Source organism: Sminthopsis crassicaudata, chromosome 3, assembly GCF_048593235.1.
Source record: "Sminthopsis crassicaudata isolate SCR6 chromosome 3, ASM4859323v1, whole genome shotgun sequence".
NCBI classification, from domain to species: Eukaryota; Metazoa; Chordata; class Mammalia; order Dasyuromorphia; family Dasyuridae; genus Sminthopsis; species Sminthopsis crassicaudata.
In genome coordinates, this window is record NC_133619.1 from 482,597,062 (window position 1) to 482,618,330 (window position 21,269).

At 32.5% G+C, this 21,269-nt stretch overlaps 1 protein-coding gene across 2 annotated transcripts in view; it reads left to right on the forward strand.

Moving 5' to 3' along the window:
• Nucleotides 1-21,269, forward strand: part of MIPEP (mitochondrial intermediate peptidase) — a 171,279-nt gene that overhangs the window by 49,093 nt on the left and 100,917 nt on the right. For both annotated transcript variants that reach the window (XM_074303654.1, XM_074303655.1), the window contains exons 11-13: nucleotides 13,843-13,996; nucleotides 15,267-15,344; nucleotides 19,582-19,786. In XM_074303654.1, the coding sequence (XP_074159755.1) occupies nucleotides 13,843-13,996; nucleotides 15,267-15,344; nucleotides 19,582-19,786 (437 nt within the window). The remainder of the gene's footprint in view (nucleotides 1-13,842; nucleotides 13,997-15,266; nucleotides 15,345-19,581; nucleotides 19,787-21,269) is intronic.

Here is a 21,269-nt window from a genome sequence, read left to right on the forward strand (position 1 = left end):
TTGACTTCAATCATTTTCACCGGCTCTTCCTCTTGCCTGCGATGCCCTCCTTCCTCATCTTTGCCTCCTGGCTTCCTTTAAGGCTCAGTGAAAATCCTGTCATCTACAGGAAACCTTTTCTAATCCCTCTTTGATTTTAGTTTTTTCTTTTGTTAAATTCATTCCTATCATATATATATATATATATATATATATATATATATATATATATATCTACATACATACATATATATATATACATATATGTGTGTGTGTATATATATACATATATATCTACATATATATCTACATACATACATATATATATATACATATATGTGTGTGTGTATATATATATATATACATATATGTGTGTGTGTATATATATATATATATATATATATATATATATATATATATATATATATATATATATATATATATATATATATATATATATAAAAGAGATAGAGAGAGTGAGAGTGTGTGCAATTAGGTAGAGTCAAGAGAACCTGAGTTAAAATCAAGCCCAGACACTTCCTAGCTGTGTGATTCTGGGCAAGCCATTTAACCCTTTTGTCCTACTTTCTTCCTCTGTATAAATTGAGCTGGAGAAAGAAAAGGCAAACCACTCCAGTATTTTTGCCAAGAAAACTACAAATGGGGTCACAAAGAGCTGAACATGACTAATCGACTCAACAGCAAATACTATAGAAAGCTTGTTTGTACATATCTCTTTGTTGTCTCCCCCCACTGGATTGTGAGCTCTTTGAGGGCAAGGACTATCTTTTCCTTCTTTTGATATCTATAAGGGTTATTACAGTGCTTGGCATATTGTGTATGTATATATATATGGGTGTACAGTATATATGGATATTATAATTATATACATGTATATTTGTATATAGGAAGTGCTTGATAAATGTTCATTTACAAAGCATATATATGCACCTGTGTAGAATTTTTGTAGACATCCATTAAACTCAATATGGATATGAGTAGGAGTGTGGAAAAGGGAAATGAGTTATAAAAGGAGAGTAGATTAAGGAATAATCACAATCAAAACAAACTTTCATAGATGGATCATAAAAAGTGATTAAAAATAGAGAAGGAAAGTTTAGGAATTAGAGATCAGAGTCTAAACTTAGAAAAGAGAAGAAATTCAAAAGAGTAGGAATAAATCATTTAGAAATTATTAGTGGGAATCAGATTCATTCTCTTTTTCTATCCATTTAATTTTTGCAAAGAGAGAAAGGACGAAAAGAGGAAAACTTTTAGTGATTATGATATAGAGAAACATGCAATTAATAGTCAATGGTAAATATGATTAGTATGTTTACCCACAAAATGGAGGAGAGTAGCAGAATGGATTAAAAAGCATAATTCAACAATATGTTCTTTACAAGCAGCACCTTTGAAATAAATGATTCACATAAGAGTTAAATCTAGGAGCAAGAGTAGAATTATGTTTCAGCAGTTATTTAAAAATGCAAACTAATGAACTGGATAATCACATAAGAATCATAAGAAATTATCGAATTGTCAAAAAATGAAAAAAAAATTCACAATAAATGAAAATAAAGAAAATCTTTAGAAAATTATGTCATTGTATGCCTTTAAAATTAACAATTGAAATGGATAAATTTGTAAAAATAAAAATATACAAATAGCAGATTAAGAAATAGAAATTTTAATAATATCAAAAAATAATTGAATAGATCATCATAAATAAAACCTTAAAGAAATGAAAACCAACACTAAAAGGATTTTATAAGCAAATTCTATCAACAATTCCAACATCAAGCAAATTATTTGCAAAAATAGGAAAAAAAAGGAATGCTGCAATTTCCTATTACATAGGTAACAACTAGGGAGAAAAAAAATCTATACACAAATATCCCTAATGACTATCACTGCTAAAATAGTAGCAAAGAGGCTACAACAGCACATTGAAATGATTGCACACTATGACCTAGTTGAATTTATACTAAAGTTCATTATTAAAAACTATATACATAATAAATAGGCCACCATCTTGTAATGACAAAAACTTTAAGAATTATATGACCATACCAAGATACAAAAGAAGCTTTGAACAAAATACCCCTTTATGTTAGCCTATTAAAAAAAAAGCCGAAAGGAATTATGCTGAGGTAAAAAGTTCTTGACCAAATGAAATAGAGAGAATTCCAGAAGTTAAAATGGACATCTTTTTTTTTCTTAAATTGAAGTTTCTGTGTAAACAAAAACAATTTTTAAAGCAAATTTGTTAGTATGATATCCAAAGTATGTCGAAATTTTTTTTTATTTAGAATTTTTTTTCCCACAGTATATATGCATAAGTAATTTTTTTAAATAATATTATCCCTTGTATTCATTTTTCCAAATTATCCCCCCTTTCCCTCCACACCCTCCTCCCATGACAGGCAATCCCATACATTTTACATATGTTACAATATAACCCAGATACAATGTATGTGTGTAAATACCATTTTCTTGTTGCACATTAAGTATTAGATTCCGAAGGTATAGACAGTAGTGCTAACAATTTACATTCACTTCCCAGTGTTCCTTCTCTGGGTGTAGTTATTTCTGTCCATCATTGATCAACTGGAAGTGAGTTGGATCTTCTTTATGTTGAAGATATCCACTTCCATCAGAATACATCTTCATACAACATTGAAGTGTACAGAGATCTTCTGGTTCTATTCATTTCACTCAGCATCAGTTGATGTAAGTCTCTCCAAGCCTCTCTGTATTCCTCCTGCTGGTCATTTCTTATAGAGCAATAATATTCCATAACCTTCATATACCATAATTTACCCAACCATTCTCCAATTGATGGACATCCATTCAACTTCCAGTTTCTAGCTACAACAAAAAGAGCTGCCACAAACATTTTGGCACATACAGGTCCCTTTCCGCTCTTTAGTATTTCTTTGGGATATAAGCCCAATAACAGCAATGCTGGGTCAAAGGGTATACACAGTTTGATAACTTTTTGGGCATAGTTCCAAATTGCTCTCCAGAATGGCTGGATTCTTTCACAACTCCACCAACAATGCATCAGTGTCCCAGTTTTCCCACATCCCCTCCAACATTCATCATTATTTGTTCCTGTCATCTTAGCCAATCTGACAGGTGTGTAGTGGTATCTCAGAGTTGTCTTAATTTGCATTTCTCTGATCGGTAGTTATTTGCAACACTTTTTCATATGAGTGGATATAGTTTCAATTTCATCATCTGAGAATTGTCTGTTCATATCCTTTGACCATTTATCAATTGGAGAATGGTTTGATTTCTTATAAATTAGGGTCAGTTCTCTATATATTTTGGAAATGAGACCTTTGTCAGAACCTTTCCTTTTAAAAATATTTTCCCAATTTGTTACTTCCCTTCTAATCTTGTTTGCATTAGTATTGTTTGTACAGAAACTTTTTAGTTTGATGTAATCAAAATCTTCTATTTTGTGGTCAATAATGATCTCTAGTTCTCCTCTGGTCATAAATTCCTTCCTCCTCTACAGGTCTAAAAGGTAGACTATTTTCTGCTTCTCTAATCTATTTATGATCTCATTCTTTATGCCCAAATCACGGACCTATTTTGATTTTATCTTGGTATATGGTGTTAAGTGTGGATCCATATCTAATTTCTGCCATACTAATTTTCAGTTTTCCCAACAGTTTTTTCCAAATAATGAATTTTTATCCCTAATGTTGGTATCTTTGGGTTTGTCAAAGGTTAGATTGCTATAGATGTACCCTTTTTTGTCCTTTGTATCTAATCTGTTCCACTGATCTACCGGTCTATTTCTTAGCCAATACCAAAAGGTTTTGGTGACTGCTGCTTTATAATATAGCTTTAGATCAGGTACACTTAGACCACCTTCCTCTGACTTTTTTTTCATTAGTTCCCTTGCAATTCTCGACCTTTTATTCTTCCATATGAATTTTGTTGTTATTTTTTCTAGGTCATTAAAATAGTTTCTTGGGAGTCTGATTGGTATAGCACTAAATAAATAGATTAGTTTGGGGAGTATTGTCATCTTTATTATATTCGCTTGGCCTATCCAAGAGCACTGAATGTCTTTCCAATTATTTAAATCTGACTTTATTTTTGTGGCAAGTGTTTTGTAATTTTTCTCATATAATTCCTGACTATTCTTTGGTAGATGGATTCCTAAATATTTTATATTCTCAACATTTTTTTGGAATGGAATTTCTCTTTGTATCTCTTGCTGTTGCATTTTGTTGGTGATGTATAAAAATGCTGAGGATTTATGTGGATTTATTTTGTATCCTGCCACTTTGCTAAAATTCTGAATTATTTCTAATAGCTTTTTAGCAGAGTCTTGGGGTTCCCTAACTATACCATCATGTCATCTGCAAAGAGTGATAGTTTGATTTCCTCATTTCCTACTCTAATTCCTTGAATCTCTTTCTCGGCTCTTATTGCCGAGGCTAGCGTTTAAGTACTCTATTGAATAGTAATGGTGATAGTGGGCAACCTTGTTTCACTCCTGATCTTACTGGGAAAGGTTGCAGTTTATTTCTATTACATATTATGCTGACTGACAGTCGTAAATATATGCTCCTGATTATTCTAAGGAATAGTCCATTTATTCCTATACTCTCAAGAGTTTTTAGTAGGAATGGATGTTGGATTTTGTCAAATGCTTTTTCTGCATCTATTGAGATGATCATATGGTTTTTATTAATTTGATTATTAATATGGTCAGTTATACTAATAGTTTTCCTAATATTAAACCAGCCCTGCATTCCTGGTATAAATCCTACTTGATCATAGTGTATTATCCTGGGGATGATTTTCTGAAGTCTTTTTGCTAATATCTTATTTAAGATTTTAGCATCAATATTCATTAAGGAAATTGGTCTATAATTTTCTTTCTCAGTTTTCGATCGATCTAGTTTAGGTATCAGTACCATGTCTGTGTCATAAAAGGAGTTTGGTAGGACTCCTTCATCCCCTATTTTTTCAAATAGTTTATATAACATTGGGGCTAATTGTTCTTTAAATGTTTGGTAGAATTCACCTGTAAATCCATCTGGTCCTGGGGATTTTTTCCTGGGGAGTTGGTTAATAGCTTGCTCTATTTCTTTTTCTGAAATGGGATTCTTTAAGCAATTTATCTCCTCCTCTGTTAATCTAGGAAGCCTATATTTTTGGAGGAAGTCATCCATTTCACTTAAGTTATCAAATTTATTGGCATAAAGTTGGGCAAAATAACTCCTTATTATTTCTCTAATTTCCTCTTCATTGGTAGAAAGATCCCCCTTTTCATTTGTAAGACTAAAAATTTGATTTTCCTCTTTCTTTTTTCTGATCAGATTTACCAAAGGTTTATCTATTTTATTGGCTTTTTCATAAAACCAACTCTTGGTTTTATTTATTAATTCAATAGTTTTTTTTACTTTCAATATTATTAATTTCTCCTTTTAATTTTTGTATTTCAAGTTTAATTTTTGGTTGGGGGTAGTATGTCAAAAATTAAAGAAAATTTCTCCCCCAGCAAATAAGTCATCAAAGATATGAATAAACAGTTCTTAAAAGATCAACAAGGATATAAAAATTCTTCCAGCTATTCTACAAAGCAATTTGGTTCTATCACCATCATTAAACTGTGTAAACTTTTTGTCTCACAGATACCACTGTTAAGAGTTATACACCAAAGTAATCAGAGACAGAGGGAAAGAATCCAAGTGTATAAAAATATTGGTAACAACACTTTTTATTGTAGCAAAGACCTAGAAGTCACATGGGAAATGGATGAACAAATTGTGGTATGATTTTTATTAGAAATGTTGGAAGAGAGCTAAAAAAAAAGGTTCAGATAATTTTGGGAGGACTTGTATGAACTAATAGAAAATGAATTGTATAGATTCAGGTCAACAATTTATACAGTGGCTACAGATTATTAAAAATATATATATATATAACTGTGAAAGACAAGAACTATAATCAATGCAATGACAAATTATGACTAGAGGATAGCTGATGAGTCATGCTTCCCTCCTGTTTATAAAAAGATAGTAAATTATAATTGCTCATAAAACTTACATTTTCAGATCCAGCCAATGTGTGAAATTGTCTTGGATAGTTATACTTATTAGGGGAAAGAGCTTTTTTTTTTTTTCTTTTTTTTGGGGAGGGGAGAAGAGAGGTCAGATTAAGTGGTTTTGATGGTGATACTTTAAAAAAGGAAAAAAGCAATGAACACCAGTGAAAAGTAAACAGCAGTGCTAGAGAGGAGGAGGGAAGGAGAAAAAATTGGAACACAATTTTGTAAAGGTGTATATTGAAAATTATCTCTATGTGTATTTGAAAAAATAAAAAACTCTTATTTAAAAAAAAATATAAACAATGCAAACAAACCGTTAAAGTTATCGAGATAATTAATCTTTCTATACTGAATGATTTAAGTGAAAATAATTTAGTTGAATTAGCAATTGATAGAATGATGCTAGACAATACAGTACCAAAATAAAAGTTTCCAAAATAACTCCCCCCCAAAAAAAGAAAAAGGAAACAGCAGAAGGAAATTCAGTAGCTGTACAAAGAACAAATTTTATAAAACATAAATTTATATGTAAACTTTTTGCATAATGAGACTTTAATTTTTGTATATATTTATTTTATTCATGATAGAAAAAGACTTTAAAAATAAGAAGTCTTAGGAACCTGTGACTGCTTATGGGTGTCAATTCACCTCTTTTTCCCAATAAATTTCTAATCATACCTTTCTCTTGATCTTGCTTGTCTTTACACTGATACCATCAGTTGGATTTTAGAGATTTTGTAAGGCTTCTTTGATGTGTAGTTATTTCTTTTTTTAAAATTAACTAATGACAAAGATATAAGTAGAATAATAAGGGTGTTGTGGGATGGAAAAAATCAGGAGACCCATCTTGTAGTTAAGCTTCTCTTTAGCAAGAAAGTGTCTGAATGCTGACAAATTATTTCATTTTTCTGAACATCAGTTTTCTTAGGGCTAAGTTCTAAGCCGCCTTTATCATGAGTTTATGCAAAGGAGGTAAATGCTATTTTAGTCTTTAATATTTAATGACTGTTACAATATATATTTCCAGATTTCTTTCACATTACTCCCTATCATATTTAGTCCAGCCAAACTGACCATGTTGTTCCTTATACATGACATTCCAAATTTCACTTCTAGGCCTTTACTTGGGATTTATATTGTTTATTTTGTAAATATATTGTAAATGCCATATTCATATGTTGTCAACCCCTGCCCACAGTGCCCAAACTAGTGCCTGGAATATAGTAGGCATTTATTAAATGCTTATTATCTGATTAGTTAAAAGCCTTTTGTGCTTCAAGCAATCTGTGGCACCATTTATATTATGTTGTATGTACATACATATGTGGCATATTGTACATATACATACATACTACATATTGGAGATTGAACTTTAATAATTTTTCTGAAAAATCTGGAGTAACTTTGCTGTTACATAGAATAAGCGAATATAAAAGTAATTTGTATTATATAGAGTAAATACTTGTAATATGATATTCAAAACACTATCTATTTAGTATATGTTATTAATGAGAACAGTCCCAGCTTTATTAGGCAGATGACTATGTTTTTGTTAGCCAAAGTTTCAGAATTCTGATGGAACAAAACCAATGAAAGCTGAACCTAAAGAAATAGGTTCTTTATTCCCAGTACTATACAATTGCAAGAAAGGTAAATCCAGTTTCTCAAGACCACTCATTTTTTTTTATCTTCATCTTACCTTTATTTAACTAGATTAAATAGTAGTTTCCTCTGTGTCTTTTTAATCTGAATATAGATTTCAAAATGCCATCCAACTATAACATTTCAATTATGCTTAGACAATTGTTTCAAATGCCAAAAAAAATTTTCTTTTGATAGAGTTTAAAATAGTTTCTTTGGCAGTATAGTTACATATTTTTTTCTTTTCCTCTCTGTAATTTGTTCTTAGTCCACACATGTCCTCTGTCAAGTCTTACTCATTTAGTAATGAGCTTCTATATAAGCATTTGCCTTTGGTGGATATGTCTTTTAGTCTGCTTGTTATAACATATTAAGTAGCATATGGTTGACTAAAAACCATATTTACCTACAATTTTAGCCTGTATTTACTTATTGTTCACATTTAATCATGCTTATCATTTGCAGTAAAACTTCTCTGCTTTAAGTTAAAACTCTCCTTATCAAAATCAGTCTAAAATTAAACTAATCATATTTTTCTTTTCATAGCCTTTTTACACCAAAGTAACTTCATTGATTTTTCCTATTTCTATTGTTATTAATAGTACCACTCTCCTAGTCTTTCAATATTGAAAATCCAGAGTCATCTATAATGGCCTCTCTTACTTTCCATGGTCAGTGAATTGCCAAAAAGACATTTTGATCTCAATAATTAATAGTTAGTAAACATTTATTCATAGACAGCCTCTGTCCTCAAGGAGCTTACTAAAACTGATGCAGTCTCTTCAGAATGAGTTTTCTGGTGAAAAAGTTTCCTGGGAACATGTTAGTAGAGTCCAGTCTAAGAAGGAGTAGAGCTGGTAAGAAATGAAGAGTTGGCTGGTCTTTCCTTTTTAAATTAAGACTTTGAGAGGAGTTATTTGCTGTACCTTCTAACCCTGTAGTTAGAGAGGCAGAGTGTCTAGTTAGACACTATTAGAAGCAGTATGAGTACCAAAGTTGACGTACTCTCAAAGGATGAGTTTCCTGGTGAATAGCTTTCCTGGAAGCCTGATGATGATGAAGTACAGCCCAGGGAGTGTAACTGATCTCTACCAAAACTTTGATGTCTTTTTTTATTCTTATTCAATATATTAGAAAGGTGGAGTGCTGATCTTAGGAGCATGGGTTGCATAGATCAAATACATGTATTAGACATGAAGTTCTAGTCTTAGGGACAAGGGATGTATTCTCTTATGTTCTTTAATTGTTATGTTGGGAGGAACAACATATTATTATTGGGACAACTTTGACTGTATTCATGGAGGAAGATAGCGTGAGACTAAGTGGTCAGCAATGCTTTTCCAAGATGGGGCACCAACCAGGTTGTATTTGGCACAATATAGATGTATATTCTTGTCATTCTTTGGCAAAATTTCACGAAGACTATGTTTTTATTTGTCTCTACTTATAAATGCCAAAGAAATATTTCTTCATATTTTTAAACATAAACAATAACTGATTGCCTGTTCCAGAATACTACATAGTTCTATGGTAGGTGCGAGGGATAAAATGATGCAAAAGACATGATCTCCACCCTCAAGGAGTCTATTTGTGATTGATCAGTACTAATAACAGTTAACCATTATTTGCAATGTCTATAGAATGTACACTGCTCAAATATAACAATCTGTTTCTAAATGGAATATAATGAGTTAGAGTTTCATTTTTAAAAATATTTAAATTATTATCAGTCTTCATTATTTCAATGTATAATCTTTGCCTGATTTCTGAAACAAGCAAAATCCTACCTCTTATATACTTGGTTATTATGGGACAGTTTTTTTTCAGTTTCATGGAAACGGGGGAATGTTGTTCTGGTTGGGGTTGGAATGAATTACTTCTTTGGTCTCTTCCAGCCCAGATATTCTGTGATTCTTTTTGCTACATTTTATTTAAAATATGTTTATCTGAGGAGCAACTCACATATTTAATGTCAAAATTATACCACAAATTCAATTTATCCTTCACCTTTTCTGATTATTTGCATCTAAATGTGGAAAACCAGAATTTTACAAAGGACCATATTTACCATACTTTTAAATCCTTAACTTCCAAGCTATAATCATTATTTTTACCCTGGATTGTTTATTAATTTGTGCCTGACAGGGACATACATTTTCTGTCTGCTTGGAGTTAGAAAATTAATGTTCCAGAGCCTTCTGTAATGACCCTCTTTCTTACTTTCCATGGTTAATGAATTGCCAAAAAGCCATTTTGATTCTACCTCAATAATTAATAGTCAATTCTCATTTATTAAGTGCCTATCATATTACAGACAATATTAAGCATTGGGTGCAGAAATAGGAAAAACACAGTCAGCCTCACAACTGTCCTCAAGATGCTTACCAAAAGTGATGCAGTCAGGGAAATAAAACAAAAGCGTGAGGTTACTTGTACTGAATATTCTAGGCTTCCAATATTTTTATATTTTAAATTCTGGTTAAAAAAAAAAAAATAAATCCTAGCAGGTTCCTTTCATCTGTTTAATCTCTATCTCTTGTCTGTCTCTTTCTTGCATATCTTACTTGGGACATAGTAAAGCTCTGAGGCAGTTAAGTATTATATAACTGTAGTATTGTATGGTTAGCATATATATATATATATATATATATATATATATATACTCTATAATCTATAATTTAGACCTAATCAAAAATTTACTGTTAAGCCCTGTTGGATTTCTAATTTTTTTTTTTTCTGAGCAGGTTCAGATTCTTAGTAGATAAATGAATTTCAGAATTTCTCTTGAACAGTTTTTACACTCTCTGAGATTTTGATGGAACTTCAAAATATATGCAGATATAAAAAACAAAAAAATATTTGATATTTCTTCATCTGTGAAAGTGACCTTCAATTCTCTTTCATCTCTAGATCTATGTAAAACAGGAGGGGTATGTTAGACACCATTTCAGTCCTATTGTGCTCTGCTCTAAGTAAGACCTCATCTGGAGAATTATTTTCAGCTCTGAGAACCATATTTTAGAAAGAAAAGATAGAGTTGTAAAAGGAAAGAATGGAAATAAGCATTTATTAACCACCTACTGTGTGCCAGTTACTATGCTAAGCTTTTTACAAATATATCTCAAATTAATCCTGAGGGGTAGATGTTATAATTGGCCCCATTTTATAGTTGAGGAAACTGAGGCAGATTTTTATAACTCTAGACCTTTTATTCTATTTACTGTGTCATCTAGCTAGCTAGAAGATTGATAAACTAGTTGGTGTCTGGAAAAGTACAAAGAGAATTTTGTGGAATCTTAAATCTCTGCCTTGTAAAGATGAAGGGATTGGGATTGTTTAAATGTGGACTGGAGGATCATGAGAGTTGTCTTCAAGTAGTTACATGACTGTCTTGTGAAAGAGAGATGAAAATTATTCTGTTGGATGGTAAGGGCAGAACTATGGGGGAAACTTGCAAAAGCCCCATTTTAGCTTGATACTTTAAAAGAAACTTCCTAACAGTTAGAGTTATTTAAAAATAAAAAAAACTTACTTGAAAATGAGTAAATTTCCCCTTTTGGAATCTTTAAGCAAAATTTGGGTGACTTTTCTGCATGTATTGGGATAGAGACTGTTTTTCATCTATGAGTTATGTTAAATAGTCTTTGAGAATGACTTAGGTGATCAACCAGAAAACTGTTGTTTGGGCATGAGATGATAAAGGCCTGCCCCAGGGTATTGGCAGCATCCAAGGCAGATAAAAGCATATACAAGTGATGGTATGAAGGTAGAATTGACAAGTCTTGGCAATAAATTGGATATAGGAGTTTAGAGAAATTAAGGGGTTGAGGATTATCTCTAGATTATGAGTCTGAGTATCTGGGAAGATATCTGGGAAGGTGTCCACAACACTAATTGGAAAGTTAGTAAGAAGGTAATTTGGGGAACAGTTTAGTTTTGGACATGTTATGTTGACAATATCTAGTTGGAGCTAAATAAATAAATAAGAAAATTATCTATATACAGCATGATAATTGAATCCATGGAAGCTGATAAGATTAAAAATAAAATAGTATAAAGAAAAAAAAAGAGAGCCCAGGACAGAGATTTGAAGGACACTCATAGTTAGTGGGTGTTGTTTGGATGAAGATCCAAAAAAGTATACTGAAAGTCTCATAAGAGGAGATTTAGGAGAGAACAATGTCCTGCAAACCCAAAAAGAAGAGAGTAGCAAAGAAAAGAGAATGATCTACACTGTGAAATGATGCATAAGGGTTGAGAAAGTTGTTAAACATTTACCAGTGTACTAATGAGTATAGTGATTGAAGGTTATGATTCAGATGAAGAACAGGCAGAAAGAGATGTGGAGTGACAACAAAATGTGATCAGATAAGAGAATTTAGGATTTTGTGAACATGAAAGTGAGGGTCAGATCAAAAGTTGTATGAATATCTGTATATAGCTGACATGAGACAGAGTACTAGTTGAGGGGAAATGAGTAAGTTGAGGAACTAGGAAGTTAAGAGTATTTGAGGGACTATTTGTATGTATGTTGAAGTCCACTCATAAAAGGGCAAGAACTGAAGAAAGAAAGATTGCGAATTAGACATTAAACTCTAGGAGGAAAGGAGAATGTTGTGAAGGATGGTCAGTAGTAGCTGCCAGAATCTTGATTGGGTAATAAATATATATTGAGTAAACCTCAAAGAAGGATTTACTAAGCGATGGAGAAAGAGAGAGAGAATCTGGAAGTGATGCTGAAAAAGATGACTTTATAGAAGTTACTAGGGTTTTTTTTTTTCCCCAAAATATTCTTTGATACCTAGCTTTTTAAACTGGGTTGCCATACCATATGGGATGTCACAATTGAACATGGGGATTGCAAAATTATGATTTATTATCAGTAATTGTTTGATTTGTATACCTTTTTTACATACCTGTATACCCAGGGTCACAAAGAAATTTCTCTGTAAAACAGAGTCATGAGTGGAAAAAGCTTCAGAAGCCCTACCATAATGTACTTTAAAAAAAAAAAAATGTTAACTGCAAGAGTAAATAGCAGTTTTTGGGTTTTGTTTTTTTTTTTTTTCTGAATAAAGGTGATGGAGTTATAAATAGGGTTTCAGAAAATCATAAGAATTGATTCTTAGAAGTCCTGTCTTTCCATTGAATATAGCGTATTAACTGCCATAGAATACATGTTGACATTTAAGATGTATTAGCAAATCATTTATACTGTAGTTAGGCAGTGAAGCTAGTATTTCTTTGAGAGAACAAAGTGAAGACAATAGTAGAACTGAATACCTTCAATTTTAATAGTGCACTTTTCTCTTCTTTCTTTATATCTTGACAGATTTTATAATTTGGAAAAATAAAATATAGTAGCTTCATAATGAATTTTAAAATAATTCATTAGTCAGGTTGATACAGTGGAATTCTATTAATCATATATATTAAATTATAGATTGATTTATAATTGGGAAATATTTCCCAATATGTTTATGATGATGTTTATTCTATCTTTTTTAATAATAATTTTTATTAATTGATAATATGATTGTCAGAGTGCTTTTTTTTTTTCTGACAGTCCTATGAATCAGATACTGAAGGGATTATTATTCCTATTTTGAAACTGAAGAAACTTACCTCAGAGACATTAAGTAATTTGCCCATTTTCAACTTGTTTTATATTTGAATAGAGATTCAGACCAAAATGTTTTACTTAGTTCATTCTTATTGTGAAACCACAGGGTCTCTTGACTATGGGACCATACTTAGAATTTATAAGATTTTGAAATCTGCTTTTTTAAAGTGTAGGATTACAGATTTGTTTCCTATTATTAAACCTAAGATGATCTTTTGCACTTTACCAGCAATATTGTCATGAGTTTTTATAACCTGATTTATTAGACCAAACAAAAAGTAATGTCTTTTAAGAAGCCATTTTTTGTAAATTATGTTAATAATATACATTTAGATTTATTTTGCCCCTTTTGAAGAAATTTGAATTGTGACAATCTCTTGAGAGAAGTTATAATGTGACTATACAAATATTTTAACTTCAGTTCGCTATTCTGCTAAGATAACACTCTTAAGATTTTATCTGAATTCTTTTCAATGCTAAATTGAACAAAAGTGTTTTTGAACCTCTTTTCTTCCTATAGGTATAACATTGAACCCACTTTATATTGCCCATTTTTCTCTCTTGGTGCTTGTATGGAAGGTCTGAACTTACTATTCCATCAGCTCTTAGGGATCTCTTTTTATGTGGAACAGCCAGAAAAAGGAGAAGTGTGGTATGAAGATGTTCGAAAACTGGTAAGCTACCCATAATGCATAAGTTTAGTGTTTTTAATTGCAACTCTGGCTGGCCTTGACAGCAGTGGCCACAGTGCCTTCACCTCTTTTCACCTTTTCATCTGCTCTCTACTTGATTGTTCTTCTATATCTGTAACCCCACTGCAATGATTGTTTGTCTTTATTAATTTCCAGATCATTGATCACAAACTTTAATGTGAGGATCTGGGTAAAATTGCCCTAAAGTAGAATATCAAAGAAAGTCCTCTGGGAAAAAAAAAAAAAAAATCTTTTTTTGAACAAAGGAAAAGAGGAAATTAGAATGTTTATAAATTCTAGATACAGGAGAATTTACATCATTGCTTTCAGCTTCTTAATTACTTTTTAATCTTTTATCATGATAATTTTCAGAAAATCTTGTTAGAAATCATATTTCTCCCTTTTCTTTCAATTTTTAAAAAAGATTTTTAAACCAGTATCAAATCATGTAAATTATATTGTATAGTACCTTTTGATTTTTGATCTAGAGCTGGAAATGATCCCAGGAACTTACTTCTTAATTTAACAATTGAGGAAATTGAGATCTCAATTTAACAGCTTTCTAGTGAATTGTGCGTTTCATTATTTTTTTTATCTAGTATTTATCTTTCTTGAAATAAATTTTTATGTATCTTCCTCTCCTTTCTAGTATTTATTTGCTCACTTCCCACACTAAATTTATTTTACCTACTTTTACAACATTTGCATTCATTCTGTATTTTTTTCTTATGGTTTTAGCTAATTTCCTCTAACTTGAAAAATTTGGAGAAAATGTTTTCCATCTTTGTAGTCAACAGAACTATATTCCTGAAATGTATAAATTTCTAGTGCCATTTTGAAGGATATATTTTTAAATAAAATGAACAAGCAAGATGACTTCCACAAAGAAGAGAGAGGACAGGATAGAGTCATCCTCTTCTCTCTTCCTTGCCTTATTTGCCTCTGTCTTTCCCATTCAGGGTAGGATTATTTAAGGTAGGATATTCTCATCAGTGGCATAAGGGGGACATAGAAACTGTATTGGCTTACATTTGAACAGAAATGTTAAGATTACTTGGGGAATTATGGCTATCTCTTAAGATTTGAAAGGAGCTAATCAGACCAGAACATTTCAAAAACTGCAGAGCTATAGCCCCTCTACAATATATGGTGAAGGATAAGTAGATAAAAGAGAATAGAGTGTTTTTAAATGACCACAAATAGGAGAGATATCAAATCTTTTCTTCATTATGATATTTGAAACCTCTTTCAGGCTGTGGTTCATGAAACTGAGGGACTTTTGGGATACATCTATTGTGACTTCTTTCAGCGAGCAGACAAACCACATCAGGTAATATGCTACTTAGAGGACTAGTTCTCCAAGAACTGACTGACCATCAGTAAACCAACAGCTCTATGAGAGGTAGACTTCAATGGAATCATGATCTCTTTATTTAGTTATTTATTTGAATTATGATTTTTAAAAGAATTTACAATTAAAGTTAGTTTTAAAATATATCATTTAGATTATGATAAGGAATAAATATTAACTATTTCCCCGATATCCTTTATCTAGACACCAAAGGGTCAAATCTAAGATATTTCTTGGGTTTTTTTTATAAAGTACCATATTTAGGCATATGGCAGATCCTTTGTTTTAAAAAAAATTGAATACTCAAGCTGTTCTCCAGTTGATAAATGGTCAAAGGATGAGAATAGACAATTTTCAGATGAAGAAATTGAAATTATTTGTAGTTATATGAAAAGATGATCCAGATCACTATTGATCTGCACTATTGAAATGAAAATTAAGACAACTCTGAGATATCTCTACACACTTGTCAGATTGGCTAAGATGACAGGAAAATGTGGGAAAACTGGGATACTGATACATTGTTGGTGGAACTGTGAACGTATCCAACCATTCTGGAGAGCAATTTGGAACTATGCTTGAAAAGTTATCAAACTGTGCATACCCTTTGATCCCACAGTGTTTCTACTGGGCTTATATCCCAAAGAGATCTTAAAGGAGGGAAAGGGCCCCAGATGTGCAAAAATGTTTGGGGCAGCCCTTTTTTTTTTGTAGTGGCAAGAAACTGGAAACTGAACAGATGCCCATCAATTGGAGAATGGCTGAATAAATTATGGTATATGAATGTAATGGAATAATTGTTCTGTAAGAAATGACCAACAGGATGATTTTAGAGAGAGCTGGAGAGACTTACAAAACTAATGCTAAGTGAAATGAGCAGAAGCAGGAGATAATTATACATGGCAACAAGAAGAGTATACGATGATCAATTCTGATGGACGTGGCTCTCTTCAACAATGAGATGATTCAAACCAATTCCAGTTCAGTGATGAAGAGAGTCATCTGTACCCAGAAAGAGGACTGTGGGAACAGAGTGTAAAACACAACATAGCATTCTCACTCTTTCTGTTGTTGTTTGCTTGCATTTTGTTTTCTTTCCCATTATTTTTCCCCTTCTTGATCCAATTTTTCTTTTGTAGCAAGATAACTGTATAAATATGTATACATATATTTACATATATTGGATTTAACATATACTTTAATATACTTAACATCTATTGGACTATCTGCCACCTAGGGAAGTGGGTGGGGGAAAAAGGGGAAAAGTTGGACAGAAAATTTTGCAAGAGTCAGTGATGAAAGATTACCCATGCATATGTTATGTTAATAAAAAGCTTTAAAAAAATTTTTTTTTAATACCTACCAGACAAGTTAAAGATAATGTCACTTTTCATTCATATAGCATTTTATACTTTTCATAGTGATTTAATTATTTCAGTTGATCCTCATAAACCTTATGAAGTAGATGGGGCAAATATTTTTGTTGTTCAATCATTTCAGTCATATTTGAATCTTTGTGATGCCATTTAGGATTTTCTTGGCAAAGATACAGAACTGGTTTGCCTTTTTTCTTCACCAGCTCATTTTATAGATAAGGAAACTGAAGCAAACAGGATATAGTGACTTATCCAGAATCACACAGCTAAGAAGTATCTGAGATCATATTTGAACTCAAGAAGACAAGTCTTATTGCCCTAAGCCCAGGACTCTGTCCTCTATACCCTTTGCTGTCCTGAGGCAAATTATATTGTCCCCATTTTAAAAAGAAGAACCTGAAGCTTATAGAAGTTAAGTGAGTTATATACATGCTTATGAGGCTAGTTATTAGTGAAACCAAAACTAGAAACTGAATCTGTATCCTAATTAATAATTTGATGATGATGTGCTGGCATGAATTCTGGCTGATGGACAATGTTCTTGTGTTTTCCCAGTCACCAGTGGAGTGAAGCAGGTTTGTATGCTTGCTCCTAAGCTTTTTTTAAACATTACATTTTTGGTGGTGTTGTCAGACACCTTCAACAAGAATGAAAACAGCATCAGAGTCACCTACTACACTGATGGTAAATTATTTCATTTGAAAATACTACATACAAGCCAAGACTAAAGTGGAGAGAGAAATGGTGCATGATTTTGTTTGCAGATGATTGGACACTTGATGTAGCCTTTAAAACTAAGATGCAACAAAGTGTGGATTGATTTTCTGCTATTTCTGTTAATTTTGGTTTAATGGTTCTCTATCAACCAGCATCATACCATCATACATGGAATTATTGGTTACAGAAAATTGAGAAATTCTGAATATTGTGGATAAGCTCACTTACCTTGGCAATATACTTTCCAGGAATGTACATATTGAAAATGAGGTTGACCCATGCATTGCCAGAGCTAGTTCAGTGTTTGAGAAACTATTAGAGTGCATACTGAATTGAAAGTCTACAGAGCTGTTGTACTGATCTCATTGTTGTATGCCTGTGAAACCTGGGCAAGTATAGCTATGCCCACCGACCGACCTCCCTTCTTCTCATCCTTCTCCAAAGTGACTCTGGCTTGTCTTACTCCATTCCTTAATCCCTCCTATGATTATCCTATGATTACACCTAAAGATAGAGCCAGCACAGAATAGTGAGAACAGCCATTTTCCCAAGCATATGCTAATAGAGTATTGTCCAATAGATAATTGGCGTTAAGTGCTTGGTTGTCTGATTCCAGTGCACCTATTCAGAGTTTCAGCCTTTTTGAGTATAGCTATGCCATACTAGGAAACTGAATCATTTCCATCTGAATTGTCTTGGGTAGATTCTTAAGATCACCCGCAAGATAAGGTACCTAGGACTAAGGTCTTCTCTTGAGGTGAGCTGCTAAGCATTCAGTGCAAGCAGTCAGCAGACAGTGCAACCCCAATAGTTTGGCCACATTGTTTGAATACCAGATGTACTTTTGCCTAAAAAACTATTTTATAAATAATTCAAACAAGGTAGGCACCCACAAGGTGGTTAGAAAAGGTATTTTAAGAACACTTAGCAGGTTTCCTTGAAGAACACTAGAATTCGTTGTGAGACATGGAAGACACTGACACAGGGTCATCCAGCATAAAGTGCATCAAAAAGGTGCTAAGCTCTATGAGCAAAGCAGAATTGTGGTAGCTCCAAAAGAAAAAAAAAAAAAAGAGAGAGAGATGCCCAAATTTAGAGACTTCATCACTCCAAATGTTCATGTGGACTATGTTTACTTTATCTGTAGTATAATTTTCAAACTCACTGGTATGATTTGCCATAGCCCGACACATTGTACATTGATCTGAACATTGTATTGTCATTTTGGTCTTTAATCACAAAGGACAAATAACAGCCTACTTAATTTTGTTTCTCCATTCTGGGAATCCTTACTTTGTGTGACTAATACTAATTTAGAGACCAGTATATCCAAATAAGAAAAACAAAAAACCAAAAATAGGCAAATATTTATTGAATTGTTTTGTAGTCATGTCCAACTCTTTCTTTGTAACCCTATTTGGAGTTTTCTTGGCGAAGATACTGAAGGGGTTGTCATTTACTTCTCATTTTACTGATGAGGAAATTGAGGTTAACAGGATTAAGTGACTTGCCCAGGGTCATACAGCTAGTAAGTGTCTAAGGCCAGAATTTGAATTTAGGAAGAGGAATTTTAATGACTACACCTGGCACTCTTGAATACTGTGCCACCTAACTGCCCCAATAAAATAAGTTTCACAGATATGCATTCCATTTTAAAAACATTTTTAATAGATGGTAGGTATAATGAATAGGTATAACTAAATAGGTTAGATAATGATAAAACATTCTAACAAGTTACAAATTTACAAATACATTTTAAAAATATTTTTCCTGCTCAAATTTATTTTTGCTTCCCTCACTTTCTAGAGAGCAGGAGCTATGTTTTAGTTATCTTTTTTTGAACCAGCAGTGCTGGGCACAAAGTAGGCATTCATATGCTTGTGAATTGAATTTAATATAGAAAAATATTTGCTAGCACACATCAAGGCTTTCTCAGTCCTTTCAAATATTAGGAATTTAAGAGGAGTAAAAAAATTTTTATGGAAGCTATATGTTAAGTAAAGAGAAAAAAATTAGCACTTTTAAGCACTTACCTTTGGTATCATTTTATGTTGATAAATCCATTTGACTTTTTTTTTTTTACCTTAGCCTTGTTTCTTCCTTTCTGCTTTCTGATTATGAAGGACTGTCACTTTACAATCCGTGGGGGAAGATTAAAGGAAAATGGTGAATATCAGCTTCCAGTAGTAGTTCTTATGCTGAACCTTCCTCATTCAGCAAATAATGTACCACCTTTATTAACTCCTGGAATGTTGGAGAATCTTTTTCATGAAATGGGACATGCCATGCATTCTATGTTGGGACGTACTCGTTATCAACACGTTACAGGTGAGATGCTGAGGATAATTTTATTTAATACTTTGTTTTCAATCAATTTTATATGAAAAAGGAAGCTCTTATTTTGGCGAGAAAAATGTTCATTCCATAACTCTTTGTTTTCATCTCATTGATCATTTCTATTACTGTTCTATTTCTACCCTTTATATATTTTCATGCTTAACTTTCTTGTGTACTTCTCTAACCTTATATAGCCTTTTACTTCAGCTATGTACTCTGTACCCTTTTGAATGGTCTTTGGTCACTTAAATATTCTTATTCATATTTGAGCATGGAGTGTGTGTGTGTGTGTGTGTGTGTGTGTGTGTGTGTGTGTGTGTGTGTAGGTCTCCAGTATCCTGTGAATCTATGTGACAATATGAATATGAGCCAGATGGGATTGGCACTATTGATGGGTTTTGTCTTTCATTGTTGAAGAGAACTTTGAAATTGTGTATTTAAGTGTATATTTGTATAATTATATGCATATAGATAGATTCAGAAAATATACACACATCCTCATATAGTGAATTCATTTAGTTTCTTTTCTGTGGTTACATGTGTATATCTATTGATAAACGTGTGTATATCTGTACACACATAGACATGTGCTCATACAGAGACATATGCCCAGAACTGATTTTTTTGGGAAGAGGGGAAGGTGGGTTAGTATGGATTATTTCCCATGGAGATCAAATGATTAGATGCTTCTGGAAGTCTTAGGATGTCTGCTGGAATGCAGAGAAATTAGTGACTTGCTATTACTTCCCCAGCTACTGTGTAGAAGCAGAACTTGCACTTGAATCTTCTTGATTTCAAAACCAGCTACACTGCTTTCTAATATGAACAATGATGAATAATATTAACAGCTGACATACTGCACTTGAAAGTTTTCAGTGTGCTTTACATAAATTATCTCATTTGAGCCTATTGAGAGCACAGATATATTCTTTAAAAGCTACTCAGAAAAACCATTTTTGTTACTTTGTGGATCAGTTCCTTTAGCTGTAAAATGGGGATAGTAATACTTGAAATTCCTATTTCTCAAGGTTATTTTGAGGAAAGTGCCTAGTAAACCTTAAAGAATTATAATAGGTTATAATTCAGTTCCCCATATGTGTATTGACAAAGGAATAAATGAGGCTCAGCAGAAAAGGCTTGCCATTTAGGTTTCTCTCCTCTAACTTTTGGAATTGGGATTTATGTGAATGGGAGGCCTTAGAGGAATCTCAGGCTTGTAGCTATGGTCTTGAGCACATCCCTTCTCATTTATTTCCTCCTTTGTAAAGCAAACTGATCTCTAAGATTTCCCCCAACTCTAAAGATTGTGTGACCTTTGCCTTATTTCTGGCCAAACCGCTATAACCCAGCTCCAAGCTCTAGTTATAGTTTTATGGTGGGTGATGATTCCCTACCAGTGATGAATTGTAAACAGGTGGCCTCTCTTGGAGTAAATCTGGAGGTAGAAGAACTTTCATTAAGGACAAAAATCAAA